This window comes from Hemitrygon akajei, chromosome 5 (genome assembly GCF_048418815.1).
Source record: "Hemitrygon akajei chromosome 5, sHemAka1.3, whole genome shotgun sequence".
Classification (NCBI taxonomy): Eukaryota; Metazoa; Chordata; class Chondrichthyes; order Myliobatiformes; family Dasyatidae; genus Hemitrygon; species Hemitrygon akajei.
Window position 1 is genome coordinate 30,242,628 of NC_133128.1, and position 17,269 is coordinate 30,259,896.

General features: G+C 41.9%; 1 protein-coding gene across 1 annotated transcript in view; it reads right to left on the reverse strand.

Annotated features, from left to right (window-relative positions):
* Window positions 1-7,926: 7,926 nt before the first annotated feature.
* The window catches only part of LOC140727283 (5-hydroxytryptamine receptor 1F-like), a 331,539-nt gene continuing 322,196 nt past the window's right edge, over window positions 7,927-17,269 (reverse strand). The window contains exon 4 of the mRNA XM_073044544.1: window positions 7,927-9,471. Coding sequence (XP_072900645.1) covers window positions 8,329-9,462 — 1,134 coding nt within the window. The 5' untranslated portion in view covers window positions 9,463-9,471 and the 3' untranslated portion in view covers window positions 7,927-8,328. The remainder of the gene's footprint in view (window positions 9,472-17,269) is intronic.

The following is a 17,269-nucleotide window of genomic DNA, read 5'->3' on the forward strand; positions in this document are numbered from 1 at the left end:
ATCATCAAGTGCAAGGATAGAAATAGTTTCATTTCAGTTGAAGGTGAAATCTGTGTGTGCTTATCTCAAGTTCGACCCAGAATTGAGTATTTGTGCAGGAAAAACAAGCACAGTTTTCACATGCTAGGCCTATATCTGATCATGTTACCTAGTGAGAAAATGTTTTTTCAAAGTCTTGTATAAAATGGTGTCTTGGACTATATTTTTATTCATATTGCTTTGGCTTATGCTGTTAGTAACTTTACTATTCAACATTTTAATAAATTTTCATATTGTAAATAGCATTAATTAAAATCAATTTACAACCTTTATTTAAATTAAATCAACTTAGCCTACCTTTAGGAAAATTAAGTCCCATTTTAGCTTAAGCCAGTTGTTTAACAGAAATTTATTATGTTTGACTTATGAGTTTTTATATTTATGAAAGGGAAAGAAAGAGATCTATTTCAAGAAAGGTAAGTTAAGCTTAGCTACCTTTTTTTACAAGAAAGTTTGTCTAAAAATGCATTCTGCACTCAAAAGAGCATTGACAATTATTTTTAGATTATTATATCTACAACTTACTGACCACATTAACGTTCCGTGAGCTGTAGATATAATAATTTTTATACAACGGTCCCTCGAGACCTGAAAACTATTTCAAGAGTTCCTCCAGGAAAAAAAGATTGAGAAAGGCTGAGCTAAAGTGAAGGATTTGGTAACAATAATAGCATTAAATGGCAAGATGGATAGAATCTCTTTTGCTGCAGAGAGCCATTTTTTTGGTACTTTAGTGGCACTAGCATTGCTGGCCACCATTGGTTCATGCCTGAATGATGTCTACATTTTGCTGCATGCAGATGTGAGAGATTTCAGTTGTGAATGGAAATGAACATTGTATGTTCATCAGCAAATATTTCCACTTCCAATCTTAACATGGAAGGAAAGTTGTTGATGAAGCAGCTGAAGATGATTCGGCCCGAGAACTAGGACTGGGTCGATTCATCTTCAGCAACTACGAATATCTTTCCCTGCTTGAGGTATGATTCAAATCACAGGAAGGCTTTCGCTTTGATGTTCATTAGTCAATTTTAAAAGGGCTTCTGAATGCCACATCAAATAAAAGTTGCCCAGACTCTCAGCTTCTCTTTAGCATTCTGCATATTGGCCCATGTTTGAAACTATTATGAGATGAGATCAGGAGCTACATTGTCTCAGCGTGCAGGTTACTGGTGAATAAGTGCAACTTGAGAACACGGTCAATGGATTCTGCCATTAATTTGCTGATGATGAACAGTAGACTGATTGAGCAGTACACATATAAAATGCTAGAGGATCTAGGCAGCACCCATGGAGATCAACAAACAGTCGATGTTTTGGGCCAAGACCCTTCTTCAGAACTGGAAAGAACTCTTCAGAACTGGAAAGGAAGGGGCAATATACCAGAATAAAAAGCTGGGGGGAGGGGAAGGAGGCTGGCTTGAAGGTGATTGGTTGAAGCCAGGTGGGAGGGCAAGGGCAAAGGCTATAGAAGAAGGAATCGATAGGAGAGGAGTGTGGACCATAGGAGAAAGGGAAGGAGGAAGTGATAGGCAGTTAAGAAGAAGTAAAAGGGCAGAATGGGTAATAGAAGAAGGGGGGATGGAAATTTTTTTTACTGGAATGTGAAATTGATATTTGTACCCTCAGGTTGGAGGTTACCAGATGGTGGTGTTGCTCCTCCATCCTAAGGGTGACCTCATTATAGCAAAAGGGGAGGCCATGCATGGACTTGTTGGAACGGAAATGGAAATTGTAATAAAAATATTTTGGCACCAGTTAGTTCCACTTTTGGTGGATGGAGTGGAGGTGCTTGACGAAGCGTTCCCTCAATTTACAACAGATCTCATCAAATTAGAGGATGCCACATTGGCAGCACTGCATACAACAGACAACTCTAGCAGGTCCACAGGAGAAGTGTTGCCTCACCTGGAAGGACAATTTGGTGTCCTGAATGGAGGTGAGCGAGGAGGTGAAGGGGCAGGCGTAGCAATTTAGCCGCTTGCATTGCTATGTAACAGAAGGGATATCAGTGGGGAAGGATGAATAGACAAGGGACTCCTGCAGAAAGCAGAGGATGTGGGGAGGTAAAGGTGTGTTTGTGAGTAGGGTCACTTTGGAGATGGCGGAAGCTGCGTCTAATGACGTGTTAGATGCAGTGGCTCATGAGGTGGGAGGTAAGGACAAGAGGACTCCATCACTGTTAGGATTATGGGAAAATGGGGTGAACATGGATGTCCAGGAAATGAAAGAGATGTTGTTAAGGGCAGCACCAATGGTGGAAGAAGGGAAACCCTGTTCATTGAAGAAGGAGGACCTTCTGATTCCTATTCCCTTTCTGACATGTCGGTCCATGACCTCCTCTGATGCCACGATGAGGCCATACTCAGGGTGGAAGGCCAACACCTATATTCCAATCTAATTGCATGAAATCATTTTCTCTTTCTGGTCAAAAAAATCTCCCCCCACCTTCTATTCTCCACTTTGACTTCTTTCCTCTTCTCAGCAACCCCTTGTGCCCCTCCCCTTCCCCTTCTTCAAGGATCCCATTCCGTGCAGCATCTGCAGTATTTCTTGTGTTTATGATTGAGCAGTAGTTAACCACACTGGATTTGTCTTGCTTTTGTGAACTGGCCATACAGTGTTGAGAAGATGTGGCACTGTAACTTGACTGAACTGCTTGGCTGGAGCTGCTGCTGGTTCTGGTGCACGGGTCTTCAGTCCTACTGCTGGGATATTGTCTAGTCACTTTGTCTTTTCTGTATCCAGTGCTTACAGCTGTTTCCTGAAATAATGTGGAGGGAATCAAATAGATTAAAGAAAGGTTTCTGTGGAGTTGCAGCCTCAGGAGGAAGCTGAGATGATTCATTTTCTTGGCATTTCTGGGAATGTGGTTGTAAAGCATTTAGCCTTTGCTTTAACATTCATGTGACTGGTCCAGTTGCTGTTGAGGATGTAAATATTTTTGGAGCTTCTTTCTGATCTTTGCTGTTCAATTGATTCCACCGTTCATGACCAGATTGATCTGATCTGAGCTTGTTTAGTTGTGTATTACATGCTTTATTTGAGGTTTCACATATATATTCAGGTGTGTTGCAGTTTTACTAGAGTTATAGAGTCATAGAAAAGTGCAGCACAGAAATAGGCTCTCCAGCCCATCTAGTCCATGAGAACCATTTAAACTGCCTACTGGGACCATAGCCCTCCATATTCCTACCATTCATGTACCTATCCAAACTCATAAACATTGAAATTGTACTTGCATGCAGCACTTGGGCTGGCAGCTTGATCCACTCTCTCATGACCCTCTGGTGGGAAAAGTCTGCTTGCATTTACCCTGTCTATACCCCTCAAAATTTTGTATACCTCTATCAAATCCTCTCGATTGTCTACATTCCAAGGAATACAGTCCTAACCGATTCAATCTTTCTTTATAACTCAGGTCCTCCAGATCCAGCAATATCCTTGTTAATTTTCTCTATACTCTTTCAACCTTATTTACAACCTTCTGTACTCAATACTTTGATTTATGAAGACCCATATGCCATCTTCAGCCCAGTCTCCAGCTGCTTGGTTCAGATCCTACTGCAAGCTATGATGGCCTTCCATGCTGTCCACTACACCTCCAATCTTGGTGCCATCTGAAAATTTGCTGATCTAATTAACTACAATTTCATCCAGATTGGTGATATAGATGACAAACAACAGACCCAGCACCAATCCCTGCAGCACTCCACTAGTCACCAATGTCCAGTCACAGTGGGAACCACCGACGACCACTCTCTGGTTTCTCCCACAAAGACAATGTGTAATCCAGTTCACTACCTCACCTTGAGTGCTGAGTGACTGTACCTTCTTGACTTTCCTTAGCCACAGGTGTTTCTCTGCTGTTCAAGAAAATTATAGGCCAGTTACCCTGACAACATAAGTGGGAAGGTTATTGTAAGGTATTCTGAGGGACTGGATGTATAAATATTTGGATAGATATGGACTGATTAAGGACATGGCTTCGCTTGTGGTTGGTGATGTCTAACCAATCTTATAGAGTTCTTCGAGGAAGTTACCAGGAAAGTTGATGAAGGCATGGTTGTGGATGTTGTCAACCTGGCTTCAATAAGGCACTTGACAAAGTCCCCATGGGAGATTGGTCAAGAAGGTTCACCACTTTCAATGAATTATAGACCTGTATTCTCAGATCCCTTTGTTCTATCTCACTCCTTACTGGCCTACCATAAGACCTATCCCAGTCCCTTAGAATATTATGGTTTTGTTAAGTACACTGTGTCTCAGCATGGCCTTCTGCATTAATCATTGCATCAAAGTTGATCTTCTGGCTTGATATAAATGGCAGAGTGAGGGATAAGTTGCATCAACAGGTTACATTTTTGTTGTTGTGCACAGTTCCCCAAAGGTACCCAATTTTGAGCTTTCAGGTGTGATCTGCATATATCACGTTAACATGATTGTAGTGATTCTCCACTGATGTGTCTACCGTTTTACTCAGTGGTTCCTCATGATACAGAGTTATACAGTTCTACAATGTACAATCAGTCCCTTTGATCCATTATGTCAATGCCAACAATCATACTAATCCCACCGGCCTACATTAATTCCATTTCCCTGTAAGGCTTGATCATTAAAGTACCTGTCAGTATCTGTTCCTGCTTTTCCCACCAACTCTATCAATTCATTCCATCCACCAACTACTCTTGGTGTTAATGATTCACCCCTCAAATCCATTTTGAATCTCCTCCCTTCCTTTCACACTATGCCGTCTGGTTTTAGATGCCTCTGTTATGTCCACAATTCCACAAAGGTTTTGAGTTGTGAGGTATCAGGTCTGACTTGCATATATCCATGTTCCTTCATGAGTTAACAAATTTTCAGTGTGGCGCAGCACAGGGAAGCATATCCTTACCACTTCCCAAGTGCAATGGCTGCTTGGCTTCATTGGCACTGCTATAGACTGACTAATCTGACAGGTTGGAGATGGGTAGGTCAAGTAGATCTCCCTTTCATGCTTTTTCATTCACTACTTGCCGCAGTCATATTCTGATAATTGTACTCTTCTGAACTCGGACAAGTTGGGTTGAACTGGTGCAAACATACTGCTTTTGGTTGTGAGCATTGAAATCCCCACGTTGGAGACTGTTCTCTGAGCTTTAGTGCTTTTTCTAAGCCTTGTTCAATATTGAAGAGTAATATCAGCTGAGGGAAAGGTAATAATTGGGAAGAGGCTTTCCTGCTCGGAGTGATGCCATCAGTCATCACGAAGTCTGGACTCAATGTAAGAGATTCCCAGTCTGTTCCCCCAGCATTTTGTCTGCGTTGCTTTGGATTGCCAGCATCATGTTTGCTTCCCAGTCAGTTCCCTCCTGCTCTGTTATCTCCGTACAGGTCCGTGTTATGTAAAAACAAGACAGACCCAGAGATCATGATGGAGGAATGTACAAGATATGATGCCGTGACTGTGATTATATCATACAAGAAAAAACAAAAATATGCAGATGCTAAAAAATGGAAGCAGAATGGGTCAAGAAATATAGAGTTAACACTTCAAGCAAATGAGATTAAAGCATGTACATCGAAACATCAAAATTATCAGTGAAATGTGTCATTTGTGTCAAATCAAATCAGTGACAATTGCACTGGGCAGTCCACAATTGCTGGCATGCTTTCAACCCTCAACTCACTAACACTAACCTTATGTTTTTGGAATGTGGGAGGAAACCAGAGCACCCAGAAGAAGCCCATGCGGTTACGAAGTCAACGTACAAACTCCTTACAGACAGCTGTGGGAATGGAACCCAAACTGGTCATTGTTGGCACTGACTGTAGATGTGTATGCTAATTGCTACACTACTGTTCCACCCTAATAATATGTCATGCCCTGGACTCTCTGACGGTGGTCTCTGAAAAGAGGATGCTGTCCAAGTTGCATGCCATCTTGGACAATGTCTCCCATCCACTCCATAATGTACTGGTTAGGCACAGGAGTACATTCAGCCAGAGACTCATTGCACCGAAATGCAACACTGAGCCAATTAGGAAGTCATTCCTGCCTGTGGCCATCAAACTTTACAACTCCTCCCTCGGAGTGTCAGACACCCTGAGCCAATAGGCTGGACTTATTTCCACTTGGAATAATTTGCTATTATTTATTTTTAGTTATTATTTAATTATTTATGGTTTTATATTGCTATATTTCTACACGATTCTTGGTTGGTGCGACTGTAACGAAACCCAATTTCCCTCTGGATCAATAAAGTATATCTGTCTGTCTGTATTAGACAGCACTGTGTGAAGACTCCCCCAAATTAGACAACCACTGCTTAAATGTCGATGAGGCGAAGTTTGGTGTGTTATATCCATAGCAGATGGAGGTGGTATGCACAGTCTTCAGGAAGTCATCGATTATTTCATCTCTGTTGTACTACATGTAGAGGCAAAGACTTGAGACAGTCTGGGAGAATTCATAACTGTCTACCATGTATCTCCCCAAAATGTACATTTCAGCAGCAGCAGACAGATGGGACCCCCGGGGGTATGGATCCCACTACAATTACAGCAAGTGGTTTCCTGATGCTGACTCTTCAGGAGTAAATACAGATGTAATTGATGCCATTCAAATTCCACAGTCTTTCTCTGAGTTTCCTGCTACAACTCACATGGGAGGGTTAAGTAGAAATGCCATCAATAAACCCACTTATACGGCTCTCATTCTATGCTCTACTGGAGATGGCAATAATTCCGCTTTACTCTGAAAGGAATTACAGTTGGAGACCAGGAGAGCACCTGTTAAATCTCAAAACCATTGTGCCTGTTTAATTACACACTGCTCCCTAATCTGTGCACCTGTCCAGTATTTCTAGCCTCTACCTACAATAGCATCAAGGTGGCCACTTTATGGAAATGGAAACTGGGAATCATTAAGTTTCCAACATATTCAAAAACAAGTTGTTTATACTGCATAAATTGCAGTATCATATAACTTACACGGTATGTTCATTTACTTTAGTTATGTACAATACAGTCTGCCATTCTTTCATTTTGTAGATAACTAAGAGATATCTTTGTTAATATGATATAATTACATACATGTCAGGAAAAATAAGCAACTTTAAGTTTTGAAATTAGAAATAGATTCAATAAAATTTTTCTAACTGCTAATGCACTGGAACTGGGAGAACGACCAGGCAGAAATATCCTCCTCCATCTGTTTCCTTGGCTGTGTGCCTGGTGTACAGCTGGTGACCAGTTAGGTGTATGTAATTGAGTGTGAGATGAAAAAGTGACTCATTGAACTGCCCTGCGACCATCTCTCTAATGCTCCTTTCTGTCTGTCTGTAAATGCTTTATGGCATAAAATCTATACATACAATCTTCTTTGCCTCACTCATAATTCTTTCTGACTTTGACACTCATTATGCACTTGCTGGAGAAATTCAGAGGGTCAGGCAGCATCTGTGGAAAAGTGTAAACAGTTGACCTTTAGGGCTGAGACCCTTCATCAGGACCGAACATCTGCTGGATTTCCAGCATCTGCCGATCTTCTCATCTTTGTACTCACACCAGCTTAATTGTGCTCATGTATTTCACTCTTCACATATACTTCCATATTGTTGTCCCTTTTCACACTGGGTGGCAATTTTGCCATTTTCATTCCATTTGTCTGTTTCTGACAAGGCCAAGTTGCTAGCCCAGCATGGATGGGAAATGTATGAAGAGCCAGCCAGATTTGAACTCGGGATCATATGTGTTGAAGTCCGGTACTGAAGCCACTACACAACTGGCCAGTTATATTTCCATATTAAACAGGCGTAATCCATTTCAATATACCTCATAAAAGAAAATACACATTTATTTTTTTTTTACACAGGACTTTCTTTGTCTTATTCGGCCCTTAATAATCGATTTTCTTCTTAAATTACACTTAGTATACCCATTTCATGTTGCAAAGAATAATAGAGAAAGTTATATAATGTTTTCTTCAAAGACACTTTATGCACATACACAAAAGATCCTTTCCAATGTTTCAGGCTAAACTCTACCCTCTCACTGAATTCCACTAGATATGGAAAGGAAAAAAAAAGTACCAATTAATTTCTTGCTTATACCCATGAGCTTTAAGCATCTGTGACAGAATTTATAGATAATGCTTTGTTCATTGTCCCTAATCCAAAGCTACTGTAAACCACCAGAATAGGAATACTGACAGTTCTTTCAAAGCAGAAAGCTTCTGCAGAAGGTCTAACTATTTTAATTACAAAGATAATTGGTTTGTGAATACGGCCATTGTATTTACAGAAATTATCTGCAGCGTACTAGTTTCTGAAATGCATTCTTAAAGTCTTCATTGAAGATTGTATAAATAAGGGGATTGATTAGAGAATTGAGGTAACCTAACCATGTCAGGAAGTCGGATATCTCTGGAGAGACATCACAGGATTCACAGATATTCACAATAAGTTCTTTTAAAAAGAACGGCAGCCAGCATATAACAAACGCTCCCAGAATCAAGCCCAAAGTGGTTGCTGCTTTCCTTTCTCTTGTGCCTGAAATTTTCAATCTCTTCTGCATTTTTTCTTGTTGGCCACCAGGGTTGAAGTTTCTGGCTGTGATAAGGACATTCTCCCCCTCTTCAATTGTGGAATGGTCTGACATGGACTTTTCGGAAATGCACTTCTCAGAAGATGTCCTGGAGGGTTTGACAGCAATGATGGACATCCTACCATTTGCATCCTCATTGAGGCGTCTGCTTGCACTCCTTCTGTAATAAAGAGTTTTAGCTGCTCGATATATTTTGTAGTAGAGGATGAGAATCAAAGCCAAGGGGATATAAAATGCTCCAAATGTAGAATAAATTGTGTAGAGAAGATGTTCATGCTTAATAAGACACTCGTCTTCCTTGTTTTTTCCTTGATGTCTCCAAAACAAAGGAGGTAATGATATAAAGATGGATATGACCCACACAATGGTGATCATTATTCCAGCTCGTTTAGGTGTCCTTTTCTGTGCATATTCAACAGCATTAGTTATGGCCCTATATCTGTCCAAGGCAATTGCAGCCAGATGAAGGATTGAGCATGTACAACATGTAATGTCCACACTTAACCAGATATTACAGACAACTTGACCCATGACCCATGTTTCCTTTACAGTATAAATGATACTGAAGGGCATTACCAGGACTGCAACGAGTAAATCAGTAACAGCCAGGGAGCATATTAGGTAATTTGCCGGATGGTGCAGTTTTCTTGTCACAATTATTGCAGTTATCACCAGGGAATTAATGACTGTGGTCAGAGTGGTCAGGACAGAGAGTGAAAGTGATACCAGCACCTTGGATGTTTTCCCCTTTGCCAGGTCTTCCAAAGTAAAGTTTGAGTACGTCTCATTTTCCAAATCCATTCTGCTCACTTCCGCAAGAAGTTCCTGTGGCATTTATACAATCTGCAAACAGAGCACAATATCAGATGTGAAGAGGAGTGTTTTAAATATCATGTAAATGGGTTTAGGTATTAATATATGTAAACAATTTTCAATATCCTACACAGTGATTCCACATCTGCAGTAGATGCAAAACCAAGGCACACTGCCTGACCATATAAGGACTTAACTCTGATTCATTTTGTCCACAGAGGTGTCCAGAGAGGTTTTGTGTCTTTCAACATTAACTGGCTGATAGTGGATCAATTCGTGTAATGCTATTACAGTGTCAATAACCTGAGTCCAATTCTGCCGCCGTCTGTAGAGTTTATACGATCTCCCTGCAACTGTGTGGGTTTCCTCTGGGTGATCCGGTTTCCTCTGGGTGATCCAGTTTCCTCCCACAATCCAAAGACTTACAGGTTAAAAGGTATCTTTTCTATAGACGCTGCCTGGCCTGCTGAGTTCCTCCAGCATTCTGCTGCTTGGATTTCCAGCGTCTGCAGATTTCCTTGTCTTCAGGTTAAAAGGTTAATTGGTCACATATATAAATAGGTGATATGAGCTCATTGTAAGAAGGACCTGCTACTATGTTGTATCTCTAAATAAATAACCCTTTTACAGCCTCCTGAATACGTTAATATAATATTGGATGATAAAACTCATAACCGTAACACCTGGGAAATGGTTCATCATGATATTTGACAAGTCAAAGAGGTCATATGTGGGAAGGAGTCTAGGATTCCTGAGTGAAGGTGGATGTTTCTGCTGATCTCTGGACAAATGTGGTTTGCCATTGGGCCCCTCATGAAGTCATCAAAATCCAAGTAAAATTTATTATCAAAGTAAGTATGCTGTATGTTACCATATACTAAATTGAGATTCATTTTCTTGCAGGCATTTACAGGGAAATAAAGAAATACAGTAGAGTTTATGAAAAACAATGCATTAACAAAAAGAACAATAAATTAACAAAGGTTTGTGTCAAAGCCTTGCAAGGAAGGAAGCACAGCTGTCCATGCTCTTTCCAGTGCTGATCTGGGAAACCTGCTCATTAAGTCAAAGTAAATGTAATGATATCAATTAGAAGAAAAAGCTGTGGGAAGAGTGGTGAAATAGCTTCATTTTTTTATTTGAGATTAAATCATTTAAAATTGTTTTAATTGTGTCCTTGCATTTTAAAATGTTCTTCTATTTATGTATACTTTCCCCAAAACTCCGAGATTTTCAACAGTATCTTTAATAGCTTCTGGCATCTGAATACTTTGGAAAATCAGGGAAATATAATCTTTTTATTAGGTCTGAGCACCGGTAAGCTTGTGAGCAGAGCTTAGGTGGCTACTGAAACAATTCTGGGAACAAGAACTGACAGCTTGTACATCAGCAAGTCCCTGCGTTCCAGAGTAACAGATGCAAAATGCTGAAGGAACTCGGCAGGCCAGGCAACATCTATGGAAATGAAAACAATTGGCGTTTCAGGCTGAGGGTCGAATTGTCGACTGTTTTCATTTGCACAGATGCTGCCTGATCTGCTCAGTTCCTCCAGCATTTTGCAGGTTACTCTGGATTTCCAGCACCTGCAGAATCTGTTGTGTGCCTGCATTCTACTCGGTTTTGCGATTTGTTTGGAAGCTAGTTTGCCTGAGGAAGATTGGGCCAGGAGACCAGTCCAGGCAACAAAGGGTTCCCATAGATAGTAGTGACTGCAGGTCCAGAAGTAGTATGTATAAAGATAAATACTACAGTCATATTTAAGAAGCTCTTAGTTAGGCACAATGATATTCAGAAAACCGTGGGGGGAGATTGATATGGACATTGTGTAGGCAGAAGGGATTAGTCTAGTTAGATGTTTAATTACTGAATTAGTTTGGCACAACAGCGTGGATATAAAGACCTGTACCCCTGCTGAACTGTTCTATGGTCTATGTAATTTGACCTGCAACATTTGTCGGTCGGTAAAGTTATTTCATACCTTTGTCTTTATATTTATGATCACGTTCAGTGAAAATCTGGATGTGAGCTCAGATCATAAAAATTTATCAGACAGATCAGAATATTACAGAATGGCACTGCTTTTTAAACTGTCCATTATATAGACTTTGCACAATTGTTTTTGCCTAAATAATACAGTGCACTGATGGTGGAACATTAGGGAGGACACAAAAATAGAGCTAAGGTGCAGGAAGAGCCATATCGTAAAGGAAAGGCTGAGAGGGAATTGAGCCAGGTGCAGGAAAATGGGACGAGCTTAACTGGACAACATGGTTGGCATGAGTTGGACTAAGCAGCCTGTTTCTATAGTCTATAACTCTAATAATGAAGTAAGCATGGTGGGTTATGTGGCACATTCGTCTTATATTATTACATTACATTCTAGTTTCCCAAGTTGGATCTCGGCCTAGTTCTTCTATGAAATACTAGCAATTGTCCATAATGTCCTCATTTTCCCCAGGCAGCCATCAGGAGGATGGCACATTGGTATGGACATGATGTCCAACATTTTCTGAGTGGTCCTTGCCACCATTTTATTGTAGAGCAGCAGCAAAATGAGACATGCCTCCAGTTTCCTCTGTCATTTCAATGGGAAATCTGCCCACAATACCTGTTCCAGGACTAACCCACACCAGGTTTAATAACATCACTCATTCCAATGGAGACTAGGAGTTTTCAGGTAATTTACATGTTCTTGAATTGTTTTAATTAATATATATTTGTTTTAAGTGCATTTATCTTTAACTTTCCAATAATAAAGTTCAGTTACAATAATTCCTGAATGCTTTTGAATGTGAATTTCATAGAAATTCACAAACATGCTGTCTGTTCGACTGTTTTGAAAGCTGCTGCAAAGGTTATGTGTAAGGGTTAACAGGCTGTCAGTCATGTAAAGAACACAGAAACTTAGCTATTTCCTCATCTGAACTTCTTAGGAAATATCCATGGACCAATGATGTAAGGCTGTAAGATGTTGGAGCAGAATTAGTCCATTTGGCCCATCAAGTCTGCTCCACCATTTGCTCATGGCTGATTCATAATCCCTCTCAAAACCATTCTGCTATTTTCTCCGCATAACCCTTGACACCTTACTAATCGTGAATTTATCTACCTCCGATTTTAATATAGCCAGTGACTTGGCATCCACAGTCATCAGTGTCAATGAATTCTATGGATTCACTAACCTCTGGCTAAAACATTTAATTTAATCGTTGATGTCATTCCTTATGAGCATTCTACAATCACCTGACAACAAGATGCAATTCTATCAATAGGATAAAGTCAGTAGAAGATGATGCCAGCAAGCAACACGACCAAAGGTGACGTCTTTCAGACAGCTCACAAAACTTCTTCTACTTCTTCTTCTTCCAAATATGATTCTGCTACTACTGGAACCTGTGATTTACATTTTGATGGCACGTTTTTGCGCCAATTGAGCAATCTGGTGCTTTGCTGTCTCCAGGGGAGTTTGGTGAGGTTTGGAGCAGAGTGCGCGGCCTGGCGGACATGAAGCCTGGAGACCATGGTTGGCTCCAGCTCTCGCCAATTAAAGCAGAAGGCAAGACTGAAATCAATGAAGCTGAGAGCAGAAGGCAAACGAGTCTTCAGTGCCATCTACCTGCATGTGACCGGTCTCTCTTTCCCTCTCACTCAATGCTGTCAGAGTATGATGCCAGAATCTTGGGTCTTGGGCAATTTGTGGATAGAACTCTGTAGATCATGGGTTTCTGGTTATTTCTTTTTTTATTGCTATTTTGTGCGATTTTGATTGGGGAGTTCTGGTTCTGTGGCCTGCGGTCAATGAACAACACAGCACTAAATTGAACTGAACTGAACTAAGTTTTATGAACATCCCGAGACTGTTTCAATGGTTTGATGTTTCATATTCAGTGTTTTTCATTCATTTTTTTAACCATTTGTGCATCTTGGGTTTTTTTGTGCATTTGATTTTTAATGTCTGCTTTGAACGGGTTCCATGGCATTTCTTTGCTTCTTGGCTGCCTGCAGGAAGATGAATCTCAGAGACACACACCGCATACATACTTCGATAACAAATGTACTTTGAATCTTTGAGGTATACAAACACCAGATAGTTTCAAATGTGCATTCTCCCTTAAAGACCAGCTATCCATATCTCACTTTCTCACTACACCTCAAGGAGATATAAGAATGTTCACATCTGGGTCTTCTTGTCACCAAGATGGATACCACACTCAGTCACACCACCTATATAGATTTTGCACTAAAAGTGACCGGAAGTTCCTTCTCACTGTGATGGGAATTTGTCACTGCTGCTCCACCTTGAACTTTAGACTCTCTCACACTCTGACATCCTAAAACCTGTTGCATCTTACTAATCATTTCCTGCATACGCTGCACGTGGATAAGAACAGTTCCTCCAGAAAAACATTCTCTTCTACTTTAAGAAGAACATGGTAACCTGCATCAATTCCTAACATCAAGTGATGAAGTGCTCTGAGGTGATGGTGATGGTGATGGTGATATTAACTCCTGCCTGAGAAGCGACTTAGATCCATTCCAATTTGGCTACCAGCTCAATAGGTCTACAGCAGATGCCGTCTCATTGGCTCTTTACTCAACCCTGGAACATCTGGACAGCAAAGATGCATACATCAGGATGCTCTTTATTGACTACAGTTTGCAGTTCAATCCCCTCAAAACTAATCAATAAGCTTCAAGCCCTTGGTTTCAATACCTCCTTGTGCAATTAGATCCTCTGTTTCCTCACTTGCAGACCCCAGTCAGTTCAGATTGGCAACAACATCTCCTCCATGATCTCCATCAACAAAGGTGCACCACAGGGCTGTGCACCTAGGTTCCTGCTTTACTCGATTTACACCCATGACTGTGAGGCTAAGCACAGCTCTAATGTCATAATTAAGTTTGCTGATGACTCTCCTGATATGGGCCAAATCAACATATAGGAGTGAGACTGACAATCTGGCTGCATGGTGCCACAATAACAACCTCTCACTCAATGTCAGGAAGACTAAGGAGCTGATTATTGACTTCAGGAGGAAGAAACCAGAGATCCATGAGCCAGTCCTCATCAGGAGATCAGACGTGGAGAATGTCAGCAACTTTAAATTCCTTGGTGTAATCATTTGAAAGGATTTGTCTTGTGCCCAGCAAATAAGTGCAATTACGAAGAAAGCTCAACAGTGCCTCTACCTCCTTGCAAAGATTTGGCATGACATCTAACACTTTGACAAACCTCTATAGATTTGTGATGGTGAGCATAATCACAGCCTGATATGGAAACACCAATTCCCTCGAATGGAAAATCCTACAAGAAGTAGTGGATACAGCCCAGTATATCATGGGTAAAACCCTCCCCACCACTGAGCACATCTGCACAGAGAGCTGTCATAGGAAAGCAGCATCTATCATCAAGGACCCCCACCACCCAGGCCACGCTCTCTTCTCACCACTGCCATCAGGAAGAAGGTCCAAGAGCCTCAGGACTCACACCACGAGTTTCAGTAAGTTATATTAACCCTCAGCCATCAGTCTCCTGAACCAGAAGGGATAACTTCACTCAACTTCACTCGCCCACATCACTGAACTGTTCCCACAAACCATGGACTCACTTTCAAGGAGTCATCATCTTATGTCCACAATATTTATTGCTTATTTATTTGATATTATTATTCCCTTTTGTTTTGTATTTGTGCAGTATGTTATCTTTTGCACACTGGTTGTTTGTCTGCCCCATTGGGTGCGGTTGTTAATTGATTCCTAATGTTTCTTGGATTTACAGAGTATGCTCACAAAAAAATGAATCTCAGGGTTGTATACGGTGACATATATGTACCTTGATAATAAATTTACATTGAACTTTAAACTTTCAATCTCTCAATTTTATCCCTCATTTTTTGTCTCTGCTCCAGAACTGTAAGTACTGTCCTTATTTTCTCATTTTCCATATTATTCCATTCTTCTAATGATTGGTTGGATTGTACTGGATGCTTGATCTGTAATTTAATATTTATGAACATTGTAGTGGCCCTTGCTTCAGATGTATTCAGGGTTCTGGCAAAGTACTGCGAGATCAAGTCATGAGCAATGCCACCCTACCTGAACACTGAACAATAGCACCCTACCTGAACACTGAACAATGACACCCTACCCAAACACTGAACAATGGCACCCTACCCAAACGCTGTAGCAATGGCAGCCTACATGAACACTGAGCAATGGCACCCTACCCAAAGCAATGGCACCCTACCCAAACACAGAACAATGGCACCCTACCCAAACACTGAGCAATGGCACCCTACCTGAACACTGTAGCAATGGCACCCTACCCAAACACTGAGCAATGGCAACCTACGCGAACAATGAACCATGGCACCCTACCCGAACACCGAACAATGGCACCCTACCTGAACACTGAACAATGGCACCCTACCCGAACACTGAGCAATGGCACCCTACCCAAACACTGAGCAATGGCTCCCTACCCAAACACTGAACAATGGCACCCTACCCGAACACTGAGCAATGGCACCCTAGTTGAACACTGAACAATGGCACCCTACCCAAACACTGAGCAATGGCACCCTACCTGAACACTGTAGCGATGGCAACCAACCTGAACACTGTAGCAATGGCACCCAACCCAAACTCTGAGCAATGGCACCCTACCTGAACATTGTAGCAATGGCACCCTACCCGAACACTGCAGCAATGGCACCCTACCTGAACACTGTAGCAATGGCACCCAACCCAAACTCTGAGCAATGGCACCCTACCTGAACACTGAACAATGGCACCCTACCCGAACACTGCAGCAATGGCACCCTACTCGAACACAAAGCAATGGAACCCGACCAGAACACAGAGCAATGGCACCCTACCCAAACAATGAGCAATGGCACCCTACCTGAACACTGAGCAATGGCACCCTACCCGAACACTGAACAATGGCACCCTACCCAAACACTGAGCAATGGCACCCTACCTGAACACTGAACAATGGCACCCGACCCGAACACCGAACAACGGCACCCTACCCAAACACTGAACAACGGCACCCTACCCAAACACTGAGCAATGGCACCCTACCCAAACACTGAACAACGGCACCCGTCCCGAACACCGAACAACGGCACCCGTCCCGAACACCGAACAATGGCACCCTACCCAAACACTGAACAATGGCACCCTACCCGAACACCGAACAATGGCACCCTACCCAAACACTTAACAATTGCACCCTACCCAAACACTGAGCAATGGCACCCTACCCAAACTCTGAACAATGGCACCCTACCCAAACACCGAACAATGGCACCCTACCCAAGCACTGAACAATGGCACCTGACCCGAACACCGAACAATGGCACCCTACCCAAACACTGAACAATGGCACCCTACCCGAACACTGAACAATGGCACCCTACCCGAACACTGAGCAATGGCACCCTACCCAAACAATGTAGCAATGACACCCTACCCAAACACTGAACAATGGCACCCTACCTGAACTCTGTAGCAATGGCACCCTACCCGAACACTGTAGCAATGACACCCTACCCAAACACTGAACAATGGCACCTACCGGAACTCTGTAGCAATGGCACCCTACCCGAACACTGTAGCAATGACACCCTACCCAAAAACTGAACAATGGCACCCTACCTGAACACTGTAGCAATGGCACCCTACCTGAACACTGAACAATGGCACCGTACCCAAATACTGAACAATGGCACCCTACCCAAACACGGAACAATGGCACCCTACCCAAACACTGAACAATGGCACCCTACCTGAAAACTGAACAATGGCACCCTACCCAAACACT